Source organism: Pipra filicauda, unplaced genomic scaffold, assembly GCF_003945595.2.
Source record: "Pipra filicauda isolate LSUMZ 115617 unplaced genomic scaffold, ASM394559v2 scaffold176_size3548034_pilon, whole genome shotgun sequence".
Lineage (NCBI taxonomy): Eukaryota > Metazoa > Chordata > Aves > Passeriformes > Pipridae > Pipra > Pipra filicauda.
Genome location: NW_024104283.1, coordinates 1039677 through 1066519, shown reverse-complemented (window position 1 = coordinate 1066519; position 26843 = coordinate 1039677). Strand labels below are relative to the sequence as shown.

The 26843-nt window shown below is 40.8% G+C and overlaps 2 protein-coding genes and 1 long non-coding RNA gene across 9 annotated transcripts in view; 2 read left to right on the top strand and 1 right to left on the bottom strand.

Annotated features, from left to right (window-relative positions):
• Nucleotides 1–4237: 4237 nt before the first annotated feature.
• On the top strand, nucleotides 4238–7275 carry LOC113993516. 2 transcript variants are annotated; one of them, XR_005562982.1, is made up of 3 exons: nucleotides 4238–4356; nucleotides 4491–4553; nucleotides 6556–7275. It is a non-coding gene; the product is annotated as an uncharacterized LOC113993516 (long non-coding RNA). The 2 variants fall into 2 exon arrangements; XR_005562983.1 differs by lacking the exon at nucleotides 6556–7275 and having other exon boundaries at nucleotides 4491–4614.
• Nucleotides 7276–8076: 801 nt separating this feature from the next.
• QRSL1 (glutaminyl-tRNA amidotransferase subunit QRSL1) lies at nucleotides 8077–23340 on the bottom strand. Its single transcript, XM_027731722.2, has 11 exons — nucleotides 23239–23340; nucleotides 22269–22428; nucleotides 21034–21132; nucleotides 19487–19583; nucleotides 17692–17868; nucleotides 15293–15468; nucleotides 15073–15185; nucleotides 13354–13546; nucleotides 12840–12957; nucleotides 9103–9308; nucleotides 8077–8612 (listed from the first exon to the last, which is right to left on the bottom strand). The coding sequence occupies exons 1-11, from the start codon at nucleotides 23260–23262 to the stop codon at nucleotides 8401–8403; spliced, it is 1575 nt and encodes a 524-aa protein (XP_027587523.1). The 5' UTR covers nucleotides 23263–23340; the 3' UTR covers nucleotides 8077–8400.
• A 114-nt stretch (nucleotides 23341–23454) lies between these two features.
• Nucleotides 23455–26843, top strand: part of RTN4IP1 (reticulon 4 interacting protein 1) — an 83523-nt gene continuing 80134 nt past the window's right edge. For all 6 annotated transcript variants that reach the window (XR_005562970.1, XM_039379788.1, XM_039379789.1 and 3 more), the window contains exons 1-4: nucleotides 23455–23744; nucleotides 25420–25571; nucleotides 26323–26391; nucleotides 26630–26754. Coding sequence is in view for 5 of the 6 variants with exons in the window: in XM_039379788.1 (XP_039235722.1) it covers nucleotides 23498–23744; nucleotides 25420–25571; nucleotides 26323–26391; nucleotides 26630–26754 (593 nt within the window). In the remaining variant the exon portion in view is untranslated. The remainder of the gene's footprint in view (nucleotides 23745–25419; nucleotides 25572–26322; nucleotides 26392–26629; nucleotides 26755–26843) is intronic.

The following is a 26843-nucleotide window of genomic DNA, read 5'->3' as shown; positions in this document are numbered from 1 at the left end:
GATTCAGAAATACTCTACACGACAAGTGCAAAGGTTGTGCTGAGAAGAGCAGTAGTTTCCTAAAGTTCTTCTATGCCATAATTTGTCTTAGGGTCTCACTTTCAATGCAGAAAGAGAAAAATTATCTTCTTTATTTTCAGTTAGGGTGCTAGTTCAGTGCAGGTTCAGCTGAAGCCTGGTTTTTACCAGGTTCAAAGCATGTTAGATCTAGTCCTAATCTTTCATTGCTCCAATCCAGTCTTGCTGAGGCAGTGGAACTGGAGCAACACACCTTCCTTTCATCAGGCTGTTTGTAAATGTAACTGTGCTTGAAGACCAAATGTATTAGAATATTTTGCTGACTTGCTTGCAAAAATTATTTCCTCCTTTGGTATTCCATTTGCCTCCCCTCATTTCTTAAGGCATGTTACAAACTCCCCACTACCACCCTTCCCTCCTGTGGTATGTACTAGAAAAGGGGAATTTGATTTTCAAGAAAAACATACAGAGTGGGAGAAATACACTTTGAACCTGCAATGTCTCAGTATATAATCTGGATACAAAACAAAGAGTATTTTTGTTTAAGAATAGCGTGTTTCACTGAGTTCCTCCCCCAAGAGAGATACTAGGAGGTGTAATCTCCCCTCTCTTTGGCTGAAGATAGTACAGCTTCTTTGTTTGCTCTGTGAGGAAGTCCCTTCTGACAGAATGTGCTGTGGTCCTGCTGGGCCACATAAGGGTGCTTATGTGAGATGGTCTCATGGCAAAGAGGTGCAGCAGTGTTGGTTACAACACAGGGTGAATGTTTTTTCTTGGCTTAGAGGGTGATTCTGTCAGATGGCTGCTTTATGACCCAAATCAAACAGGAATGAGCAGAGCTGCATTTGTTCCCATCTGAGAATGTTTAAGCACATTCTCTGTGGCAGACTTTGGGATATGTTATCATTTTAACTGCATAGTCGGTATTTCACATAACCCTTGTGGCTTTTATATGTTCCTCACACTCACCATGTACATGCTACTAAGAGTACTCTGAGAACCTTGTGATCAGTTTAAGATTCAAGACTGGCATGAGAAATGAAGAAACACAAATTTCTCCTTGAGCCCTTGGAAGCCAACACTTCTGGAGAGGCATCAGGTCTGCCCTCAAATCTCCCAAAGACAGTCTTTGCCCTGTTGTAATGGACAGTCCTCTCAGGGACAGCTATTCCTCCTAAATATATTCTCTGACTTGTTCTGTAACCAAGCAAGTGGAGTCCAGCACTTTCCCACCTCCACTTGTCTGCAAGCAGGCAAGCTGGTGTCCCTGGGAGCAGGCAGATTGACTCAGAGATGATGCTTCTCCCTGAAGGAATTTTTGAGGTATTTTGTGCTCTCCCTGAAGCAGGCTGTATTGGCAAAGTCCATATTGTCAGTGTGGTTGCAAAGCACAGGGAACAGACACAAATATAACCCTAAATGGAAGACCTGGAAGGAAATGTAGCTTACAGCTCAGTTCAGCGATGTGGACGTCCCTCTGCCTGTTGCATCCCTGACTGGGGCTTCGATAGAGAATTTTGTTTTTTATCTGTTTAAATACTGTGAAGTTAGATGTTTTCTTCTCTAAAAGAAATTGTTTTACATAAAATACCTTTAATTTACATGCTGTGAGAAAAAAGCACAGCACAAACTTTGAAACACAATTGTACTTTTGCCCCCCTGTTTTTCAAGTTAATAATTGTCAAAGTGCTATGACTAGAATATCCTTTTAAAGTAGTATCTTCCCAGTGTAAGTGATGTCATTTTCCTTCACGGCTTGTCCTGTCCACTCCTCTGGGGTAAGTCTTAATTTTCATCACTGAACAAAATTCTACACTTTGTGTATGAACAAGAAGGTAACATAATGGCACCTCCTTCTAACCCCAGTTGCAGTGACCATCTGGAGACCTCCCTGTTCAACTTTGGATGAACTTCAGCTGAAGTATGAGAGCCAGTTGGGCTCCATACAAGCTGTTCCAAGCCTCATTGTTGTTATTAGCAGTTTGTCTTAGTGACAAGGCTGCATTTTGCCTATTGAAGGTTTGGTTTTAGTGATTCAGCGTGTTTCCATTGTTCACAATTGAGAGTGGATCATTCAGGCTCTTGCGTTTCCAGTGCTGTGGATACAATAGCTCATTATCCTAGGGTGGCTTTTTTGTTGGGGTTTTTATGGGGGTTTTGGATAGATGCACAATAGATGCAAGCTCTTTTCAGGGGCAAGTTCTTTTCTTGATATCCTTGCACAGTGTTTATTGCAATGGGCCTCTGTTTGTTTTTAGCTTTCCAAGCAAGCCAATCGTGGATTAGAGCGAGGGCCAAACCTCCAAGTTTTTGTTAAGGCTGGCTGCAGCTCCTCAGCCTGTATTTGCTGTTGTCAATAGATGGGTGCATCATCACGATTCATCAAGGCACAGGTGAGGCTTACAGAGGCCATACAGGAGAAACTGGATTTTATTTTGCTCTAATTCCATTAGCAGCAATGGCTTGGAAAATGATTGCAATGAGGGTAAAGCTATGGTGATAAGGAAAGTTATTTGAAGGACACATTCTTTGTTTCTGATGACATGAAACTGAGAGTTACCGTCAAAACAGTGGAGAGTTGGACTCTACAGGAAAAACTGGAAAACTTCGATAATTTGAATAGCAGTGACGAGAAGGAGTGCAGGGTCATGAACCTAGAGGCTTAATAATGAGCTCCAGCTCATACGGGAAATGCTTATCCATTGAAAGCAAAAGAGGCAGAGCAAGCCCTGAGTGCATTGGTTAATCATAAATTGGCTCTGAGCTATTGGTATGGTGTAATGTGGCTCAGTAAAACACAAGTGTGATTCCAGAGCGTTCTGCAGAAGAATTTTTCAGGAGTGACAGGGAAATATTAATGGTGTTGTACTTGTAAAACTGCACCTGGAATTCCATTTACAATACTTGCCACCTATGTTGGAAGACGTGGATTCAGCTGGAGCAGGTGCGGTGAACGGCTACAGAGATTAGCACAGGGCACTCTAATACACAGGAGTAAACTGTTTGAGCAGAATAAAGGCTAAGGAACAATGCAACTGTACTCTATCAATACGAGAGTGAATTAAACACAAGGAGTGAGAAGGCATATTTAAACAAAAGAACAATAATGCCTTGAGCAAATAGGTGTGTGCGTGTGGTTTGGCCATAGTTTAAGTTTCTAAACAAAAGATTCTGGAATATTAATAGGAGGAAGAAATCAAAAATACTCCTTAGATTTTAAAAAATTTATGGACATGACTATGAAATAGCTATCTATGAAGAGAAACCAAGCCCACAAAGTCCCTTTTGCAGTGTGTTGCTAGGCTTCCTGAAGTATTTCGTTAATAACATGTTTTGGTTTTGGTCTTTGTTAAGCATGTATTTTGTGTGTCTGTGCCAGGTACTATATGTGCCTGAGTAGCACTCACTTTGGCACTAAAAGCTTGCAAATGCAAGTCTTAAATGCTCTGGTCTTGGGCTAAATCAAGCAGACTCTCTGTTCTCAAAGCTACCCACCTTCAAAGAATGCAACTTAGGAACATGAAGTCAGGGCCCCTCCTTCATCAGAATACTTCTGATGATCCTTGTGGATCCCGTCCACCTCAGAATATTCTGTGATTCTCTGTGCTTCCTCAAACCCATGTCCTTTATCTCTTCAATCTTCCTCTCGCAAGTCTCTGGCTTCTCAAGTGAGTTACCAGCTTCTATGACACTTAATACTTCCCCTCTTTTGTGTGTTTTTTTATCTCCTAGTGTTTCAAGCTTGCCTAGACAACCTTTCTGTGCTTCTCCGTGTCACTTCCCAAGCTGAAACGTCCCCTCCTGGGTGGCACAGTGAAGTGCCTAGGGCTTTTATTCCATACGCTGCAGTGCAGGCATTTGTCTCCCCTTTGGGATTGATGTTATCAGATAACAGCTGCCCCACTTCACAGTACAGGCAGGTGCCCAGTTGCTGCCAGCCGGTACTGATCACCTACTACCTCTGCCCCCTCCCCCTTATCACAGCCTCTTACACACTCCTGCAGCAGCCTTTCAGACAGTCTGTCCTCTGCCCTGTAACTCCAAGCCCCTTTCCTCTCCCACCGTAATGCACCATCCCCTGAAAAGAGGCCTCTAACCCAGGAGTCTCTGTTGCTGCCCCAGGAGTCTGAGCTGACACACGACAGCAACATGTGCACCATACGTCACAATCAGTGCAGCAAGGCAGGACACACAAATCCATACACCACGGGCTGTGACACAAAGAACAGTCTCTTTAGCTGAAAAAGATTCAGTTCCCAGCTCTTTGAAGTCCATTTCATCACATATTGTGCCACAGCATTGGCTTGTGACTCTCTACAGCACTTAGACCCTTATTGTGTGGGTATCAGACCATAGCATGGGCTATAAAATGCTACTCGGGGCCTGGCAAAGCCCCCTGGATGGGTTCCTGCTTCTTTCCCTGAGTGCCCTGCTCCCCTGATCTAAAGACACTTTTCATTGCTGTTCAACAGTGAGTACACGAAGATGCCTGTGCTGGGCGGGAAAAAAATCCTTTCTTCTGCTTACGAAAGAAGGTTAGCATGGAATTGCTTAATTGCGTCTGGACATTAGTAAATTGAAGGTGTGGTGAGCTAATTAAGAAGCTTGGGAGTATTTTTCATTTGCTGCCTCTTTCTAACATTCCTGTAACCGAATATCTCCTTTTTTTTTTTAGAGACAGACTGAAAAATAACAAAATTAGATAAACCTCTTTTGCTTCTCTGACTTTTTTGCTGATTTCCTTGCCCTCTCTGGTGGCATTATGGGCATCAATTTAACATGAAGTATGACTGCCATGTAACCCCAGCAGAGATTTTTAGATATGCTGTGCACACCTCTTCCTTCCTTTTCAGTTGCCCATCTGTGTGCGAGTCCAGTGGTACTGCTCTCAGTATTCTGGGGGGCAGAGCTGAGGGGAAGGCCCGTGGGACACCCCAACTAGGCTACAAAGCCCATTCCCTATTGCAGCTTTACAGATAGATTAGTTCCTAGGTGAATCATAAAAGTAACGGAGAAGTGACCAGCACTATGTAAGGAGAAGCTACAATGAAGTTGCAGTTACTACAAGTGCCTAATGGCTAAAAACTGAGAAATGGGGGAACAGAGAAGTAGCAGCAGTCAGGTTAAATTTTGCTTTGAATTTCTCCTTATTTTGAGTGCCCTTAAGGAGGTTGAGGGAAAAACATGTATGTGGAAACCACATAAACTGCAATATCAAATTGCAATTGCATTTAAAATCATCTTAAGCAAAACCTCTTGATAATTTTCTTCTCAAAAATTACTTTTCCACTATACAATGTTCTTACAGTTTCTCATTACCTGAAGAAAAAACAATTTGCACCTAAGAGCAGATTGCTTGTTTGCTAAAGCTCTAGCTTTTGTTTCCTTCAGGAAACACTGGAATTATCTGGGCTCACTGTGTGCTAAGGTTACACCTTATCCCCTGCTGTGACTCGTGCTGCTCGTGGCATGGAACTTCCAACTCTATTATTTCAGTGAATCGTTTTTCAAGGCAGCTGTACAAAATGTGTGTATAGGCAGGTGGTTTTTTTTGTTTTGGTTTTGGTTTTTTTGTTTGGTTTTTTTTTATACCCAGACCTTCCTGCTCCTTGGAATTCCTGTAACAAGGAGTTTTAAGAGTCTAATTATCTGGCATAGAAACTTTTCTGTTCATAACTCCGGAGACATAACTATGAACTGGGAGCAGCTGCACAAAGCTCTGCTCTAATATACCCCTCACAACCGCTTACACTTACAGGTAAGCTGGGGTGTTAAGCTCCTTCAGGAACTGCTGAGGGGCTGAGAGTGAACTACTTTGAACAGTTTTTCTAATATGAAAACAGCAGAAGTCTCTTAGCTATTCTCTTGCACAACATAAGGAACTCTTGCTTACATCCTGAAGCTGCTTGACTATGCTGGTTCCTAAGTTCTTACCTCGGGTTTGGTGAAGTTCCAGCCTTAGAAAATGAAGGGAAGAAAGAGCATTAAGCATATGGTCCCCAAAAATGCAAATCAGCTAGGAGTGGGAGCAGGGTAGAACTGTTGTTGGGGCTGCTTTGAAATCTGATAGCCCAGAAATTTAAGTATTTACCCAGGAGTTTGGTTTTCGAGTCTCTACTATCTTTAATTCAAAGACGGGTCTCAACTACTAACAGAAAGACCATGCAGAATGGATGTCTGTTTGTCTGGTTTGTACCTTCTCCACTGTGTATTTCACTGCAGTTATTGTACGTTCAGAAATCTGCCAGGAGAAAAAACTCTGAAGGACCTGTCTCAGAGCAATCAATTGCTTTTATCATCTGAATGCCTGTTTAGAGGATTCTGGAGTCTGAAATCAGAGCCCTGCTTTAAGAAAAAGCAGTTCAGATATAGGAACAGTTCCCCTTCACCTACCCCTCCTCGAGCTGCTTGGGAAACATGGAGTGGGATCTTTGCCTTGATCCAGTTTTTCCATCAGATTTCTCTTTGTATCAGAGAAGTTTTAAGAGAAAGACTGCCAAGCATAAGCACAATTCTCTGCTTGTTCTCTTTTGTCAGTAACACTCCAAGCTGCTCCATGTCCATCCAGGAATGCTCTCCACAGCCCCAATTTTATCTCAAACTCTGAGAAAAAGACACTGACTTACTTTCAGAAACAGCAAGTGGTAGGTCTTGGTTTGGGACGTGACTACAGATCAAAGAGCAGCTATTGCAAGTATATATCCATGTATATCAACTTGGATAATGGATAACCTCACCAAGAGCTCTGGTCAGCAAGCTGCTATAAGACAAGATGCATGATTACAGCATATCTAAATTACTGAACAAGACAACAGCGAAAAAAGTCTGTTGAGATCTTCAATTCATCATCACCCACTGACAGAAAAGCAATTTCCCTGAAGACTGTTCTGTGGAAAAATTCAGACAGAATCAGGCTGAAAACAGGCTGTATCTTGACTTTTAGTGTTGAAGAATTTAATTTCACTTTTAGAATTTTTGTCATGTAGGATTTTTAATTGTGTACCATTTTAATCATGTTGGAAAGGTATTGATATAACTCACCTTGGGGTATGGAAAATTCACCAATTGTGCAATTTTTAGAAATAAGGTTGTTATTGTTTTATATGGGTGGCAATATAGGCTATGACAAGACATAATTCAGGAAGATTCCATACGTTTCCATATGGGACCACATCTCAGTCATTTTCCCCACCCTACACTATTTGCACCTGTGCATGCTGTAGACTACAACTGAAAATGAATCTGATGCAAAAACAAATCCACAAGCTTCGTCCTTCATATTTTTCTAACTTTCAAGAAATGGAAACTGCAACATTCAAAACAGGTTATTAGCTGTTTAGTAAGTCTTCCAGTCTACAACTTGATCGTTTGGAAATTCAGTTCAAATTACTATTGTGTTGAATGACTGCCCACAAAGAAATAGGTAGTAGTATTCTTATGGAGAGTTACACTGAGACGATCTCTTTCTTAGTAAGTATTAATTTCTAGTGCTGATTATAAAGAACAGTGATGAAGAAAGAGGAAAACAATTACTCAAGACCACTAGGCATCTTTTCCCAGAAGAAATCTGGAATTCATCATTTTTACATGGATGTAACCAGAGTAATCTGCATGATTTGTAAACCTGGAGGTTATTTTCACCTCCTGCATGAGAGTTAGCTAGAAGTAGGGAATATTTTTATGCTTTTAAATGAACTAATATTTCCACATCTTGAAATTTTGATAAAATAGGGATCTAAATGCAGGCCTGATTTAGTTTTCTCACAGTGACCTTAATAAGCATCACACAAAAGATGTGTAGATGTGGCACTAGGGACACAGCTGAGTGGTGGACTTTGCAGTGCTGGGTTGGACTCAATGATCTTAAAAGTCTTTTCCAACCTAAACGATGCTATGATTCTTTGTTATTCCCTTGTTTCCTTTTGTATTTAACTCTTAGTGAACAGATCCTTAATACATTTGCTCCAACAAAGCTTGTCTGGTTGTTGCCATTACAAAAGTCTACACTCCAGAAGGAAACCAAACCCTTTGGCAACCATGAAATTTTCACACAAAAGCTCAGGTTAGTTCTTTAATGGGTCAGATACCTTACACGCACTCTGGGGATGTAAAAAAAATCAGTTCCACAGGCATAAGATACATAATTTCAACTTGGTGGTTTTAATATCATTTAAAAATGGTTCTTAATAACATAAACATGTTTACTTAATGATTCACTTTGCCTTAATTACAGAGTACCAAGTGTCGTGATTCCATCCTGCATCATTGCATAAGGTCTTCTTAAAACAGATTATTATTTCTGCAAAGGATAATTAACTGCAAGAATACATCTTTAGACCATCCCCACAGCTTTCTTGCTTTAGCTGACTAGCAAGTCCTGTGTTATGAAAAAGAAGCAGATTTCTTATGCTGAAAAACATCACGGTCATGCCCCTTTACTTCTTCTAGCTGGATCATTGGGAACTGTACTTGTTTTTCAAACCATTTGGCTACTGTGAGAAGCTGCTGCTCCTGGAATGAACGTCCTATGAACTGAAGCCCAACTGGCAAGCCTCTCTCTGAAAGAGCTGTAGGAACATTTATGGCTGGCAGTCCTGAAGGAAAAAAAGATACACATACAAAGACTTACTATTAAACAGTAGTTGGAGTAATTTTTGTAACAATTCTAAGAGAACCGGAAGAAAAATTATGTAGTGGAGAACGACTAGCTAAAATAATTTGAGTCAATGAACTAAGGATACTACTAGGTGATCACAAGAAACTAGTTAGACTGATTTAAGGAGCCATCATCTCTGAAAAGATAGTCAGTTCTCCTTAGAAAGAGATTCAAGTTTTGTCTCCAGAACTTGAATGGATTCATCTTACCTGCAGCCCACACTCAGCTCCAGAGTGCCTCACTTTAAAATCTAGTCTTACATTTTCAAGCATTTAATAAACCATCCTTACACTTGGTTATCACTGTAAGAATTACAACATGGGAGTGAAATATCTTGATTCTAAAGAAGAGGTGAAATAGCTAAAGGGACCAGACATTAAAAATTACTAGGCAGGGGAAAACATAGTTTAATTCTTGTCCCTACTCACCAGCCATGTTTGCAGCCTGTGTCAGGATGTCATTTTGTGCACTGCGGGTTCTGTTGTCTTCTTTGATGAATTCCTTATATGGTGCTGCATCACTCAGAGTGGTAGGAGTGAGTAAAACATCAACACCGCTCCTGAAAACCTTCACAAAGTCATTGGCAATGAGACGTCTGACTTTCTGTGCCTTGACAAAGTACTTCTCATAGTTCCTAGAAAGAAATATGGACATGAGGGCATGACACTTTAATTCCTAAAATATGGAACCTAATTTCTTAGGTACTGTAGAAAAGACAAGCCCAGTATTCCTTTTGGATAAAATTCTGACTCACACTGGTACTTAAGTTTTTGATATACTGTATGCTTAGTCACCATACATGGTGTTTATGCTCTCATAGCAGCAAAGTTGTCAGAGAAGGAAGAGATGAGGGCATTCAGCTAAAGACAAGTGAAGGGAAAACAAAACCCTTACAAATCAAAACAACCGTTACAAAATCAAAACAAACTTTTATGACCATTTGGAAACTAAACTGTATATTAAATTTCATAGAATCAGAATATCCTGAGCTGGAAGGGACCCTTAGGATTATCTAGTCCGACTCCTGGCCCCACACAGGACAACCCAAAAATGTGTCTGAAAGTGTTGTCTAAATGCTTCTTGAACTCTGTCAGGCTTGATGCTGTGACCACTTCCCTGGGGAGCCCATTCCAGTGCTCAACCACCCTCTTGGTGAAAAACCTTTTCCTGATACCCAACCTAATTTCACTGCAGGGCAACACAGCAAAACCTAGAAACAATAAAGAACTAAACACGTCTGAAAAATAGGAAGTAATCATTTAGGATTCAATCCAGCAAGATACCTGAAGCATATGAAAAAGTCCCTTCATTGGTGGAGGATTCTAAATGGACTTAAAACTATGTATGTGTTTGTAGTATAATTCTCTGTAGAATACTATAAAGACCTTATTTTTCCCTAACCCTTTTTTTTGTCCCTCACATAAACATGTGGTCTAAGGATTTCCATCTTTACACAACTCTGAAGCAGAAACACATTAGCCAGCTTTATGTCTATTGTTTCTTCTAACTTCATATGCAGAACTGGTAAATGTGGAATCCTCAAAATCAGGAAAGTTCCATTTCAAAAGTAACTGCCATCTAAACCCACAACTACTTGGGAAAGGAAAAAAATTAGAAAAAAGGAGGAGGAGGAAGTAAAACAAGAAAAAAAGAAAATAGAAAAAGTGGAATGAAAGGAGGAAAGAAAGACGAGAAAAAAGGGGGGGGAAAGAGACTGGGGACAAAAGGGTGGGGAAAAGAAGGCAGAAAAGAGAGGGAAAAGGGGGGCGAAAGGGAGGGCAAAGGGGGGGGCAGAAAGGGGGGGGCAGAAAGGGGGGGCAGAAAGGGGGGAAAGGGGGGGGGGGGGGGGGCAGAAAGGGGGGGCAGAAAAGGGGGGGGCAGATGGGGGCAAAGGGGGGGGGCAGAAAGGGGGGGGGGGAAGGGGGGGGAAAAGAAAGAAAAAAAAGAGGAAGAAAAAGGAAGAAGGAAGAAAAAAGGGGAAAAAAAAAGATAAGGATGTGTTAACAACTGCTACATGACAGTGTTTATAAATAAAAAGAACTTAAACTGCCCAAATGCTACTTGTTAATCTAAAGATTTAAGATTCTGAAAAAAATGCAATGAAAATGGTTATAATCAATAATAAACAGCAGATTCAAGTTAAGTAGTTATATCATGGGAATTAGATCTTCTTCTACAATAATTTGTGAAATCAGCCTAGCTGTTAACTTCAGAAAGTACCTAAGTGTCACACCCACACATCTTTTAAATATCTCCAGGGATGGTGACTCCACCACTTCACTGGGCAGCCTGTTCCAATGCTTGACAACTCTTTTAGGGAAGAAATTTTTCCTAATATCCAATCTAGATCTCCCCCTGGTGCAACACAGGGTTGTCTCCTCTTGTCCTTTCACTTGTTACCTGGAGAAGAGACTGATCCCCACCTTGCTACAACCTCCTTTCAGGTAGCTGTAGAGAGAGTGATAAGGTCCCTCCTTTTCTCCAGGCTAAACAACCCCAGCTCCCTCCTCAACTTCTTGTAAGAATTGTGCTCCAGATCCTTCACCAGCTCCATTGCCCTCCTCTGGACTCACTCCAGCACCTCAATGTCCTTATTGTAGTGAGGGGCCCAAAACTGAACACAGGATTCGTGGTGCGGCCTCACCAGTGCAAAGTACAAGGGAAAAATCACTGCCCTTGTCCTGCTGGCCACACTATTCCTGACACAAGCCAGGATGCCATTGGTTTTCTTGGCCACCTGGGCACACTGCTGGCTCATGTTCAGCTGCTGTTGACCAGCACTACCAGGTCCTTTTCCACCAAGCAGCTTTCCAGCCACTCTTCCCTCAGCCTGAAACACTGCAGGGGGTTGTTGGGAGCCAAGGGCAAGACCCAGCACTCGGCCTTGTTGAACCTCTTACAGTTGGACTTGGCCCATTGATCCAGTTTGTCCAGATCCCTCTGCAAAGCTGTCCTACCCTCCAGCAGATCAACACTCCCACCCAGCTTGGTGTCGTCTGCAAACTTGCTGAGGGAGGACTCGATCCCCTTGTCCATGTCATCTCTAAAGATGTTAAACAGAACTTCCTGAACAATCACTTAGTTATTTTAAAGATTTCAAAAGCAAGATAAATATAAATTGTAAAAGGCAACATTTGCAGGAGACACAGATGGGTTTTCCTTACTACTTATTCTAAGAATGCTTTCTGAACCCTGTGGTCTTCAAAAGTAATTTACTGTGGACAAGTACACAACTCTCCTGTTCAATCTCAATGGGAGCCAATTGTATATTCCTTCACCAAAGAGTTAACTATGTGAATTTTAAAGCAGCCTTAGGAAAGCTGATCTGGGCAGTCGTAAGCAGAAGGAGCACCCTTGGCAGGAATATTGTCATTCCATAAAAGCTGGTTGTTACAGATTAACTGACAACATTCCTGTCTCTGAGAGCAATTAAGAAGTCACATCTGATGAATACTCATGCTGACAGAGCTCCTTCAAAGCAAGTGCACTACAGAGACTGATTACAGGATTAATATTTTTGTTAGTATCTGAACAAATTCAGACAGAGAAAACCAGCACTTTTACTAAAACAATTTGGGCCTGTTGGTAAGTACTGAAAGCTAAAAATGTAAAACAGATCCACGGACCAGCTTCTATTTGTGAGCTGCATAAAACCCTGTCTTCTGTAAAGACATCAGTTCAGTACCTCTGCCAGCGACTCTCTTTCCCTACACACTGAGGCAAAGAGCTACAGTTAATTTAATTGACGTATCTTTGGCTTTCTCTAGAAGACCGTGCTAGAATGTACTAGCAGTTTTTCTGTGCAGTTTTAATGAGATCGACAACTACAGAACTTTTAACACAACAACATTAATGGCTTCAGTATGATTTCAACGTCATAGCACAGGGTAGAGATTTTTGCTTAATTTAACTAATGGAAGCCAATAATACTCTGGTAGGGAAAAATCTATCACTAAGTTGTTTTACTTATTTAATTTAGGAGGCTCACTGTTAAGACTCAGGGAAAACATTTTCATTCATTATTAACAGTTCACTACATATTGTATAGCTAAAGCAATAATAAAAATGTAAGGAGCCACTAGTTAAAAATAATTTTTTTTCCATGAACCATTTGCTTAAAAATCTGCCAACGTGGCAAATTTGAATTTCAAGAGGTTCTGCTTACTGTTTCAACAAGAAATAGCTTCCTGATAGAATTCTTCCTCTTACAACATCATTAAAACCTTCTCGTCGCGTTGCAGCATACATACTTTCTGTGGACTCATTCATGTCAGAACGGTGTCCTGAAAAGAAAAAGCATTTTGGATATTAATACTTCTTGTAGTCCTTAAGATTTAACAACATTAGGTAATGTTATACACAGTGATCCAATAGGCCACTGTTTGCTGCCATCTGACACGCTACTATTCCGGAAAAACAACAAAACGCATTCCTGTTTTATTAGAGAAATACTAAACCAGATTTTGAGCCCACTCACATGTCTAGTAGTAGTGAAATATATTAAAATATGCACTTACTCACATATTTTTATCTGGACCAGGTTTTTTGCTCTATTCCATTGTGGAGAAATAACACCAGGTATAGAACCACGAAAAGTACATCTATAAAAACTAACACTTTTTCACAGCATCCAGCAATGTTTCTACTGTCTCAGAAAAAAGTTTTTTCAAAGGCCTTACCATATTCCAGTCCATCAAACCTGGCCATATTTGATGCCACTTCTGCTGTGCACAGCACGTGATAGCAGACAATTGAGTAACGAGTGTGTGGTAGAGTCACTTCAACCACTTTAGCACCTGCATTCTGAAAGAGGTCAGCAGCCTTTGACCAGAGAGCCAGAATTTCACCAGACAGCCCTGGTACATGATATTCCTTAGAGGAAAAACAAGAAGGGGAGTGATTTTACATGCTGGTTTACTTCTAGTAGAGACCAAAATGCAAATAATCCTTGCTAAAAATACATTGAAACCATTATCTTACCACAATATGATTTAAAGTACTTATTAAAAGCTTTTTGCATCTACTAAATATTACACAATCAAGCAGTATTAAATTAACAGGATTCAGTCTTCTTAAGAGTATTATGTTCATCTTGGTAGGATCAACCTACATATCGCAATCATGGAATTTCAGCAGTTTCTCCTGAAGGACAAATTACCCAGTTATTCCCTTATTTATCTGTTCACTGAGACTGTACTGAACTGTTCTGCAGTCACAAGTAGAAATTCATCAGGTCGAAATCCTGAAACTAGGGTTGCTGTGAGTAGGAAAGATAAAAAGAAATTACGGCCACAATGTATCAGTGGCAACTGACACGCCTCAGTGAAACAAAGCAGGCAACCCCCACCAAAGAGTAACTACAATCAAGGAGTTGGGAGAAGACTTAAATAAGCTACATTGCTGTTAAAGAGCTAAGTTAAAGATACTCCATTAAAATTCTCTATTTTTGCTTCAGTTCTAACCCACAAAAAGAGGCATAGTACTGTCTGATTTCTGAGTAGCTATGACTCATGTTTCATGTATGCATGCATCTGTTTAGGACAATCTATCTGTAGCAGCAGAAAACATCTGTCCAAAGGTTATAAATAATTAATCAATGCCACCATTTTAGATTTATCAAAATCTAAACAGTATGCAGCTAATTAATTTTCTAGGTATATAATTTTTGCACTTCACAGATCCTGAATAATTGGTCAGTGGACATCCCTGCTTACCTATTTAAATCTTCGGGTATGTCTGTTCTAGCACAGGTTCAATAGCTGAGAATCAAACCCATAGATGTTATTCACATTGTCACTTCGAAGGCAGAGCCTTTATGAAATTAAAAATAGGCTGGAGTCCCAAATATTGTTCCTAAATTGTAAGGACCCCTATAGTTACAAACATCATTCAATTGCATACAACTGATGCCAGATTACAGCTCTCTTTCCATCCTCTGCAAGTCACAGCTCCTTGCGCCATTCAATTGCCTTTAAAATTCTGCTTTGTATTAACACAGTGCCATTTAGACAAGTATCTCAAAGCACTGCACAAACCAGTACCAACCTCACTGTGTGAGAAGGCACCAAGAGCAACTTGTTTGAGGTTACAGAGGTTACTAATGAAAGAGCAACAGAGAGAAACAAGAACTGAAGTTCCCCATTTCCCCTGACGTTCCTGACAGTGCTTCCCACAATGACGACAAAATGTTTTAGATGACACGTTAGCATATGCTTACTCCAAATTGCCGTAAAAGGCAACAGAACAAATACTGCTTTTTTTTCCAGGAGCTGCTTGTATTGTCTTCACAGTTTTAAATCATGAGAGATTGGGAGGAGGTGGGCAAGACACAAATACTTTTTTTTAGGTGTCCTATTTGTTGTTCCTGTCCACAACTGTTGACAGGATTTAAATGTTACCTTGGGAATTCCTATTGAGAGCTTGCTGACATCAGTCAAATTGGGTAGTTCAAATGGCTTAAAGTTGTCCTGAATTGTGGTAGAGTCTTTAGGATCATGTCCAGCAAGTGAACCTGAAATACGACATGACAATGAAGAAAAGGAAAATGCACATTAGTTACCCAGAATTCAGTTTGTTTTGAGACAATGCTGTAAACAAAGACAAATGACAAAGTAATACCTAACACAACTGCTGCGTCATCCACACATCTGGTTAGGATTCCTGGCACATCCATGGAGTTCACTAGAGGAATGAGACCATGGCGAGAGATCAGTCCATATGTTGGCTTTAAACCTACTACACCACAGTGAGCAGCAGGGTTTCGGGTAGATCCTCCTGTGTCTGACCCTAAGGCTCTATGGTTTTAAAAGGATCATCATTAGTAAAATAATTCAGAACATTTCCAAATAATAAGAACGTGTGGCTTTAAGATGCATGGCGTTAAAACTCTGTGAATTCTTCCAGATTAGAAGTCATAAACACACAGCCTAAATTTCAGTCTGCTCCCTATTCTACTTTTTATCTGTTCTTTGATTTTTATTAGGGTCCCTGAATTAGCCATCAGGAGAGCCCAAGTCTCTTCACAAAGCAGAGGCAAATAGGTAGAATTCAGACCATCTGAAGGTGGCCCCAAATACCTTCTTCTGCCTTCTCTGTTGATCTGTTCCAATACTTTGGACTCCAAAAGATACATCTCATGTGATCTAGAGCACAATTTTCAACACTGATGTCTTAGTTATTCAGTAGCCAATGCACTATGAATCAGCATCTTCCAGTATACAAATGAATAGTGACACTTCTTATCCCTAACAAGAAGGCATACTTTGGAAAGTCTAGGACGTTTTTCCTGTTTCCAAACCTACAAAGCATAGCATCAGAACTCCCAGTTTACAATAGCTTAGGTACAAATAGGATGTGGTGTTTTTTTATTATTTTTTTATTTTTTTTTTATTCCTTTTTTGTTCACAGGTGAAACCTTCTTCTTTCTAAATTGAAATTTTTATTTCAAAAACTGTAATGGAATTGGAAATTCATAGTAAAATGAAACACGCTCTTCTCTTGTTTTTAGTAAATTTAACTCAAGCACCATTAAAAAAATAGAGCAGCTTTCATTCAAATATTTGCCAAAACCAAATTAAACTAAAGAAGTAGGTACAATTTTTACTGAAGTTAGTATATGACTTTTCCCATAGGCATCTGCTTCTGAAATGGCTGAACCAATTCAATTGACTTTGCTGAAGTGGAACTTTTTTTCAAAGCGTATGTGTTGATATAAAACATCCTCAGTTTTGTAGCATTTTTGTACATCCAAATCTCAAATTGAAAAGACAAAGACTGGCAGCGTTCTCAATACTTGAAAGACATTAATAGAGTGGATATACAATAGGTTATAGGCTATAAAATAGCTGGACAAAAAAATCTCCCTGATCTGACAACGTGCTGAGCAGCGCAAAATGGGAGTGCAGTACAGCCAGCAATGTAAGAAAAGGTGCCAGACCCTATCAGGATCATGACAAGGACCAGCAGTTCTTGGGAATGGCTGCACCAAGTTCAGTTTCAACAGTAGTAAAATGTTGAGTAGACTATATCCTAGCAAAGGGCAATGAGATGTATAATTTAAAAAAAATAATTAAAAAAGCTAAAAAAAGTAATCAACATTAGCAAAAAAATTTTAACAATAAAATAGATGATTGTTATGTAGTCTATGGGTAAACAAGGACAAAGTAATTAAAGAGCATTCTCAAACACCTTCCAAATAAGAGTACACTTGAAATAATATTCTATAAAACATGCTCAAACGTAGTTCTAGAAATTTCATAAAATGCAAGGTGTAAAATTTTAAGGATCAGTTTTCTTTTAACGGTCAGATGGGGAAGAGAGTATAGACACCTGATTTGCTAAATAGAGTGTTGCTATTCCATACAGTTAATAATTACCATTAAAAAAAAATCCAGCTTCCTTTAGGAAAAATAACCACGAAACAACCCAAAACACACACCTGCCAAAAAAACCTCAAACATTGAAACAGACAAGTTTTTAAGTATCTGTGTAGTAAGTACTGTGTGCCCTTTTGTTAAATCAGAGATTTGACAGCTTTTAAATCCCAAAGTTCATGTATTATTATGTAACTATGCTATAAAAACAAAGGTGGGGAGGAGCGATTATTATACTGTTACAAATTAAGGGATCTCCTAATTTGCTGAATTACATTTTAAGCACGTTTGTGTAAGACACTTACTAAGGAAGAGAATGTGTCACAAACCTCGTAAGACTTTTAAGAGATTATGTGGGAATAAGAATAAAACTGTCACTCCTTTACTATTATATCTCACACAGTGCAAAGTGGTCATATCAGTACACTGAATAATGCTTGAAGTGAATAAGCCTAAATTCGCCTGCATGGATTAATTCTGGCTTCATGACATGCCACAAATAACCTAGGGATGCTGAAATAAAATCTTGCATGCCAGTGCCAATAACCCTCCCATTTCATACTAGCTTATGAGAAAACTACAATTATAAGACCTTCTAACATATTTTGAGACATTTATTGAAAAACAATTCTAAAAGCCTCTTACGCAAAACACGTGAAAGACGACACAGCAGCCGCGCTGCCTCCTGAGCTCCCTCCTGTTATTACCCAGTTAGACTCTTTGTCCTCAGAATGGGATTTTGGGACAGATTTTTCCTTGTATTGTCTTGAATAACTCCAGGGATTTCTGACTGGTCCAAATACTCCATCCGTACTCCCAGATCTAAGACAGAAAGGACAAATACAAACAGAAGTGACAGATGACACAGAGTATTTACCAATTTTATTCTTTTTTCATCCAATTCCTCATCCTTCATTCTAGCAAATTCAATTTCAACACAAAAGAACATAATCACAAAGATATAAAACTGATTTAAGCTATGTAAAAGTAAAGGTGCACATCTGCTTCAAAACAAAGGCATTCTGTTTTTCTACCCTTGCATTTGATGCAAGACCACAGTCGTGGGGAAAACCATTCTGCTAGCGGTGGGGAACAAGCTCCACAACAGCAGGAACAAGCTCTTCTCTGTAAATGACACACTGTTACTCACTCTGTAGCCCTCTGCTGAGGCCATGAGTCCCTGGTTCAGAGCGCTAAACTGGCTTCTCAGAAACTGGCTTCAGTCACCTTGTGGTCACTTAAGTGTGAGCTGCTACCAGAAGCAGGGGCAGAGGGTACTTGCCTTCTTCCTCACAACCACCACCTCATGTTCCCCGACTCCAAGGTGCCCATGTTACTAGCCAAATCATCAGACAGAGCAGGCAGATGACAGCAGTTGAGAACTAACCTCATTGAGACATCATTAGAGCTGGATCCGCTCCCTGATCAAGCTCATGGTGCAGCTATGCTGGTATTAGCATAAGAGACCATGCAAACACTCAGACCAGAAATGAGAAGCCAGTGTTGGGATAAGCCTTTTCAGGAGAATCCTGTGCTTTAATGAGCTTAGACAAGTTGCAATATTGCATAATCAGATTTTTGCCGTGCTTTTTGCCTGCTCTTCCTGAGGAATATCTCTTTTACATAGAAATTACTTTATTCAAAACAATAGAGTCAAAGTATTTCCACCCCATCCATATGAATTCCCAATCAAACCTCTGTCTTCAGTTTAAGCAAAATAAAAATAAAACCAAAACACAGCATTTAGTTGTTTCTCACAGGTAACTAAGTTCCAGATATTCCCTTCCAGACCCAGCAGTTGGTGTGACAGAGATACTCATCCCTAATGGCCTGATTCTGTTCCCTGCTACAGTTTGGCTGCCTTCACTGATTTGCTGGAGAATCAATTTTTAAGAGCATTTTTCAATGTGCTCCTGACAAAAAGTCACCAGCATTAGTGTAGGTAACTTAAAAGTGTTGCTCTAATTAGCCTTTTTGCAGCAAATCAGGGACTACTCATACTAATTACTGCAGTGGCTGACTGGCAGAGGCAGTGGCTGCCACTGGGGGCATGATAATAATTAGCTATGGGCAAAAATCACCAGCAAGGAGGGAGAAAAAGGCAACAAATAACTATGTTGTAACCAATTCTACAAACACACTACTGGACCTGGAAGAAGGCTGCTTATCCTCGGCCTTCTGCAAAGGCTGGACCACTTCCTCCCTCTCAAGTACAGCTACAGTTGAACACTATGTTCATAAACCTCAGCATCTGAATCATTTACACAACAGTATAAATGCTCAGGGAGAAGTTCATGCAACTCTATATACTCTTCACAGGTAAGTATTCATTATTGTTCAGCCTCACAGAAACAGGAATTAAGGATTACAGGTACACTGGAACAGATGGTGTGTATTCCTTTTTATGTACAATCACACATTAAAAATAATAAACACTCACCCCATTGCAAATTCATCTAGGTTTGTTTTGCCTAAAAGCACAGCTCCCTGATCCAGTAATTTCTGAACTACTGTAGCATTGTAAGGAGAAATATAACCTGAAAACAATCAGAACAATTGAGTGATTTATGAGATACAAATTATTTTTACAAGTAGCCACTCTGAACATTTCAGAATTGTCATTACCTGTGCATAAGAACTGTCAGTTCACAGTGACAGCGTTTTGCTTCAAGGTAAAATGAATAATTTTCAAAATTTAACAAAAGTAAACCAAACGCTGTTTAGTTTGCAACATCCTTTCTTTTCCTCCACAAATTACAATCCAGTAATTCTGGATTATACATGCCTAGAGTGTGGAGCTAAGACTTCACATAAACAAGACACCACAAGGGTAGCAAATTACTGCATTCAGCGAATTTGCAGGAACTGTCTAAAATGAGAAGAAATGAGAAACAGCTCTTTACAGGAAAGTGCTAATCTATCCTAAATTATCTCCCATTACCATGAGATAAAGGAGCATATGGTTAACCACAGGGTGAAATACTAACTGGCTATACTGTGGTCAAACGTGCACCCTTTGCCACTTAGACCTCACATAACATAGGATGAGAATCATGACAGTGACATGAGATCTCAGGTAATAACCAACTAATCTTGCAAATATTGACAGGGGTTTCTCCACCCCCACCTTCAACAGGAACAAGGACATCACTCCTAATACTCACTGCAAAAAATCACAACAGGTCTGATAATGTGCTTTAATGAAAAGCATCTCAGGTAATATAACAGTTTTTAAAATAGCCAAGTCATGTTTTGTTTCTACTGCTACTAAAAGTCCCATAATCAGATTAGGATTCTGCTAATTTACTTGCGTTATCTTCCACAAAACTTTATAGAGTTTTACTTTATGCAGAATAAAATAGATATAAGTACTATTTTCTACTTTTGCTTTTATAATAAAAAAGCACTGTAATGCCTTGAAAATGTTCATGACGTTAATAGAAACAATGAGTTTAGGAAATTAAAAAAAAAAGCATTATACAACATGTTTGTATGTCGGGATTGTTAATGGCTAGTCTTCCTATAGCCATATGAAAAAACTACTTAAGTCAACAATAATCAACAGAACAACAACAAAAAAAGGACTGTCTTTGGATTTTGCTAGGCAGAACAGTACTGACTGCTGTCCTCTAGACCTAAAAGTAATGTGAAGTAAAATGTAAATTTTAGAACAATTCTATTTTAGTATATATGTTATAATAAAAACCGCGTTGTTAAAAGCAGTTAATAAAGTTAACTGTAGTTAACTTTATTAATAATAAAGTTAACTGTAGTTAATAAAGAGATAATGTCCTTAGAAGAATAAAAAGATGCATCTGTGATACCAGATGAATTTGGACGGTGAAATTTGCTAAGTGTATTTCCTCAAATGAGTCCAGCTCATTTTTTGAAAATATTCAGATATCTGGAAGACCCCTCTCCATAAACCGTCTAAAGAGCAAAAGTTCTGAAAGGAGATCTGATTTTACTTTAAAAGCTTTACCGTACCTCTTAGCATGTTTGATGCACATGTTGTCTCAATGCCAGCTGTATTAAAGTTGTCTTTTACTGCAATAGGAATGCCATCTAGAACACCCAGCGGCTGACCTGCATTAGGAATGATTGCAAAGACAACACAGATTAAAGCAAAGTGTGCTATATGTATAGCTTTCTCATCAATTACAGTTTACTTTACATGTCCCTGTGGGTGGTTTTTGGAAGCAAGAGTGCTATCCACTTGGCATTTGATGGTTGTCTGTTGCATTTCCAAGAACCATCTTCCATTCCAACTCTGGCATTGAGCATTCATTCTGCCCAGACCAGACCTGGCTCTGCAGATGTGTCTAAGAGCTCTGCAGATTCGCCTAAGCCTGCAAGACAGGCAGCTGCTTCCATAGACGTTAGCTATCCCACATAGCTCTTCCAATGTGACCACGCAGTGCTTATTTCAGCCATAGGTGCTGCTAAATCCATCACTAGGCTGGGAGCCATAAACTCTGCCTACCTGGCATACACAGTAGAGATCACCTAAAAAATTACTAAAGCAGAGTAAATCTTTCCTAAGTGACTGATTATCAATCATCCAGCAAAAAAAAAAAAAAAAAAAAAATTTGAAAGGCCTGTGTCAGGAATCAAAAATGTCTTAAGCTGCTAGAGGGCAGCAAGTGTCACCCAGGAAGGAAAAAGGTACCCTATTATGTGAAAATTTACCTTTCCTGTCTTTTTTGAAATGCAAAGGAAAATGAGGATGGTCAGCCTCTAAATGCTGCAGATAACAGAACTGAAAGCTGTTCTGTTCATCAATTAATAATTGCAATTAACGAAGCTGCTTTATTTTAATTTGCCTTCTTAATTAAAAACCTGATAGGCTGAGCCAGGTGTTTGCCTACCCCCATCAACAGGCCCGTGAAGGACCACTGAATCTGCCTGTTTGTGGTACCTGCTGCTGGCTACACATCTAAAATAACCTGCTGAGGGAAGAAAGAGGCGCCCAGTAGCAGTGCTGTCAGAGAGGCACAGAGCCTGTTTAACCTGCAGTGCCTCATTTGGTCCAGGTTTTGCCGCTCATTTCTGAACTAAATACTCTCCTGAGTGCCAAGTGTACACTCACAGAAACCTCAACCACAACTCTCATCCCCCAGTAGTCAATCAGGCAGCACACACACAGCAAAGGTCCTTCATCTAACACAAAGAGCTCCTCCGCAGCACCCTTTTAAGGGCTGATATGAGTTACAGAGACACACCTCTTTTGTATCTTTCCTCTGATGCTTCAGCCTGCTTCAAAGCGGTTTCTTCTGCTATGGTAATATAGGCATTAAGAAACTTGGTGCCTTTGATGAGCGACAGGCATTGCTGGCAGAGCTCCGTGGGAGTGACACGACCTTCCTTCAACGCTGCTGACACCTGAAAGTGTCACCAAAAATAGTTGGGAAGAAAGAAAACACTCCAACACCACCTTTTAAGTGCTAGTGAGCCAGGCATTTCTTTATTCTGGCCAGAGAGACTTAGCGAATCATCCCAGCCACATATGTCCCTTTCAAGACTATTCACATGTATTTATACACTTTAGCAAAAAAAAAAAGAAATGAACATTCATTGGTTCTAAATTACACAATTCTCTTAATTTAATTACTATTCTATCTGTTACCGGCTACTTTGGTCCGTATTCTTTGCTTCACTTATCATTCTTGCTTAAGACAGAGAGTCTCCGACTTTGTTAATGCCCTCTGTCTTCTGGTTACTCCAACATGTCTCAGAAGGACCATAAATTTAAGATCCCAGATGACCAACCTTCAATTCCCTCAAGCTTTTTTTATTGAAGCATATCAGAGCTAGTCCAGAGAAACTCAAAGCTTCGGTGATTTAAAGATCAAACCAACAACAGTGTGTAAGGAAAAAAACGGAACCTAGCTACCTGCTACCACTAATTAATATTTTAGGAAAGTTACGTAATTTCCAACAAAAGCGCAACCCCCCTTTCAGGACAGACAGGTGACAGAGCCGGCGCGGGGGCGGTACGGGGATAAAGTGCGATCCCCGCTGAGGAAAGGAGCTCACGGAGTGCTCCCAAGAGACCCGCCGCCCCGGAGAACAGGGGCGCGAGGGGACCCAGGTCACCTGGGTGAGTCTGCCCCGCTCTTCAGCCTGCCCCGCTCCTCAGCACCTCCTCCCCACGCCTCGGCACCCCCCTCCGGGCGGACCATCCCCCCTCACCTGGCGGAGAGAGGCGCGCAACATGACTGCCCATATCCCGCCGCCTCCTCACGCCCGCCCGATCGTCACGACCCTTTTCCCAGCGCGCCGGCCGCAAGCCGCCATCTTGCCGCAACACGCAGCGGCGCCATTGGCAGGTCCGTCAAGAAGGCGGCCGCCCATTGGCTGCGGTGCCGCCGGGGCTGAGCGCGCAGGCGAGCGGGAGAGGCGCCTCCCGGTCCCGGTGCCGGTCCCGCGGCCCATCCCGGCTGCCCCGACCATGCTGTCGCGGGGAGCGGCGGGCTGGCGGGCGCTGCGCTGGGCGGGCAGGCGGCCGCGGGCTCGTGGGCTCCGCGCCTCTCCGCGGGCTTGGAGCGCCATGCCCAGCTGGGTCATAGACCGGTACGGCAGTAACGAGGTGCTGCGCTTCACCAGGGACATGGTGTTCCCCATCATACACTTCCCGAACGAGGTCATCATTAGGGTTCACGCTGCGAGCCTGAACCCCATCGACCTCAGCATGAGAAGTAAGTGCCGACCCCGGGCGCTCTTGGCCGGGCTGCCGGGATGGCAGGGACTGTGCTGGGGCTGCGGCTCCCATGGCCCCCGGCTCCCATGGCCCCCGGCGCGCGGAGTGGTACCTGAGCACCGTCCTTCCCCGGCACACGCCCGTCTGGACAGTGTCCAGGGGCTGCCTCAAAGCACGTGTTGCCCCGAGCCCCGTGGGACACCGCCGCCCCCTGGAAACTTAACTTTTGTCAGGTTCTCAGGGAAGGACGGTACGAAAAGTTCTTTTCAAGTTCTTAGTGAAGAATGATACAAAAATCCACTGAGGGGAGTGTGTGTGTGTTGCTGGGGTAAGCTTTAATCGAGTGACCAGCTGCGGTGCCCTGCAGGCTTGCGCCTCACAAGCCATTATCCTTCTATCAGCAGCATAACCATGGTGGGATTTTCTCTCCAAGTCTCTTCCCCTCTCCCCACCGTCTGGGTGGTGCTACTCTCCTGGCCTGGAGACTTGCCCATCCAGCGTTCCCCCTGAGAGGAGCTGGATTTTCCTATCTCTTTGAGGTGAATGAGGCTGAAGGTCAAAGTTGGTCAAGTCAACATGTGTGACCTACTACTGTCCCCCTGTTGTATATTGCCATGCCCATCCTGAATTGGCACTGAGTACTTGCTGTCATCTCACCCAGGAAATCTGTATCTTTTCCTGTCCAGCTCTTTGTATTTGAAACATTTAATCAGATTTTTTTCCACAATTTCAAGGTTCAAAACAGAAGGAAGTTGTGGTAGTAGAATACTTTATATTTCATGTTGAGAAGTGATCTTACATATCAAATCAGATTCAGTAGAATATGCAAATATATCTTTAGGAAGCCTGCTGACAGAGCTGTAATCTGTGTTTTGAGTCTCTAATAAATGCATTCAAAAAAATCTTTGTATATAGTTGGGGCTTTCATTATGAGACATTTGCTACCTGAGGATTTCTGTTAAATGACCCACTTTATCTGCGGGGCTGCAAGTAGTATTTTGAGTCAGTTATAAAAGTGTTTGAAAGAAACTATGTTTTCATCCTTCTTTCAGGCTGCCTGCTTTTGTTTTTGTCTCTTTTCAGTATTAAGACGCTTTCTATCATGATAGGCCACCTAGGCAGTCTTGTCCACATACTTGAATGGGTGTATGTGCCTCAATGCAGACTTCTTTTAGGCTGAGCATAGTTATTAGATGGGTAATTCTGAGACTTAAAAGCATTTATGTGTTACTTACTGAATAGAAGTTCAGATTACTCATCTTAGGAGATGTGCTGTAATATTTTTTTACAATGATGTTCATGTTGCTTTTTACAGTACTTTATTTGGAAAGACAGATGGAAAGCTTGGAGTTCTTTTAGATTTCTATCTGTGTGATGCTATTGGAAAATAGGACATTTCCAGTATTTTAAGTGGACTTAGAATTTCTGACAGTGTTATCACATGCTAAATATTTTTATAATGGAGAGTCATCTTATGGATAAATAAGCCAGAATGAGGTTTGCTCTTTATTTATTAAATCTGTAAAAATACAAAATATTGCAGATTTTTTGCATGCTTGAGTTATAACAGAATTGAGGCACATTTTGTACCGACAATGCTTTCTAATTGGAATTGTCCAGTTAATAAATGATAACTCAGTATGGTATGTCATGGTTAATTTCCTGTTTTGCAGGTGGTTATGGTGCAACCGCCTTAAATATGAAGCGAGATCCCCTGAAACTCAAAACCGAGGAGACTGAATTTCCACTAACACTTGGTCGAGATGTCTCTGGTGTTGTTATGGAATGTGGACTGAGTGTGTCTTATTTCAAACCTGGAGATGAGGTGGTACTACCAATCTCTTTTTTTTTTTTTCTAACATGTATAGTTAAAATATACTATAAGATGTTCAGCTTTCATTTTCCTCTTTATTTTCTTTAATATTGGTGCACTCTTAAGGAGGCCTATCTGGCAATAAATTCCTAGAATGCTTTCTTCCCTTCATTTTTTCGTCTGAAAAATATGGTCTTCCAGAGACTTGCTTCTGCAAGTTAATTACCCTTCTGTTTTTTAGTTTTTGGCCCATTTCATTGGTAGCAAGAGTGGAATTTATTTATTTTTAAGTGCACACTTAAAATGTTGCTTCCTTTTTCACTGAAGATAGAATTATGACAGGAAGGGATTAGTTGTTTTTTTCATGAGTAATTTAGGATAGGAACTTTGGCTTAACTCAAAAACCACTTCACGTGTCCCGACACAAATACTATTTGCTTTCACCTTCATTGGTTGCTTTCATATTTCAGCAGTTTTAGTATAGCAAATTCTGATTCTGCACCACCCCCACCCCTATAATCTGGGCTTTCCTGGTGTGGGACTAGTTTGGGGGGTTTGGAAAATTATGTGTTATACGTAGTGCAGTGGTACAGTCACACAGTCATCAGTTTTGTGATGGTTAAGCTAAAACTGGTTTCTGATAAACAATGAAGACATTCTGCAAATTGGAAAAAAGATATTTTTAAGGAAGGAAGCTTTTCTGTGTACATACAATCGTGTGCAAAATTAAAAAAATTGATATTTGTTTTCTGTTTGGTTTTAGGTGTGGGCAGCAATTCCTCCATGGAAACAGGGCACTCTGTCAGAGTTTGTGGTAGCTAGTGGAAACGAGGTAAACTTTAAAAACTGTGGCTAACAGACGAACCCCCAAAGTTGTAAAGACTGGCATTTTTCTTCTTGAGTGTCTAAGTAACTGTTCATTTCTTAGTGCTCGGATTCATTTGTACTCCAGCTAGTTATGAAGATGGTTGAAAAAGTGCAGTACACAATCTGCAATTCAGTAAAGCTTGCTTAAGTATTTCAGTGCCTCATAGGATCTGCTGTGTGACTTACATATGATTTTATTTCAGGTGTCTTTTAAGCCAAAGTGTCTCAGTCACATAGAAGCTGCTGCCTTACCATATGTTGGTCTCACTGCATGGTCTGCACTTAACCAAGTAGGAGGACTGAACAAAAGTAATTGTAGTGGGAAAAGGTAAGTGAATAATTTTGGTGCTAAAATTAAAGTTGTTCGTTTTTATATTGATGAGCTGCTAAGACATGTCCAGCAGTGATGAAGACTGT

What these genes read in the sequence shown, in the direction of transcription:
- QRSL1 (XM_027731722.2), bottom strand. Translation starts at nt 23,262, where the DNA reads ATGTTGCGCGCCTCTCTCCGCCAG. An exon ending in CTAGATGAATTTGCAATGGG is followed by an intron (nt 17,869 to 19,486) that starts GTGAGTGTTTAT and finishes TTTCTGTCTTAG; the next exon opens with ATCTGGGAGTACGGATGGAG. An exon ending in TCGTCTTTCACGTGTTTTGC is followed by an intron (nt 15,469 to 17,691) that starts GTAAGAGGCTTT and finishes TTAAAACCATAG; the next exon opens with AGCCTTAGGGTCAGACACAG.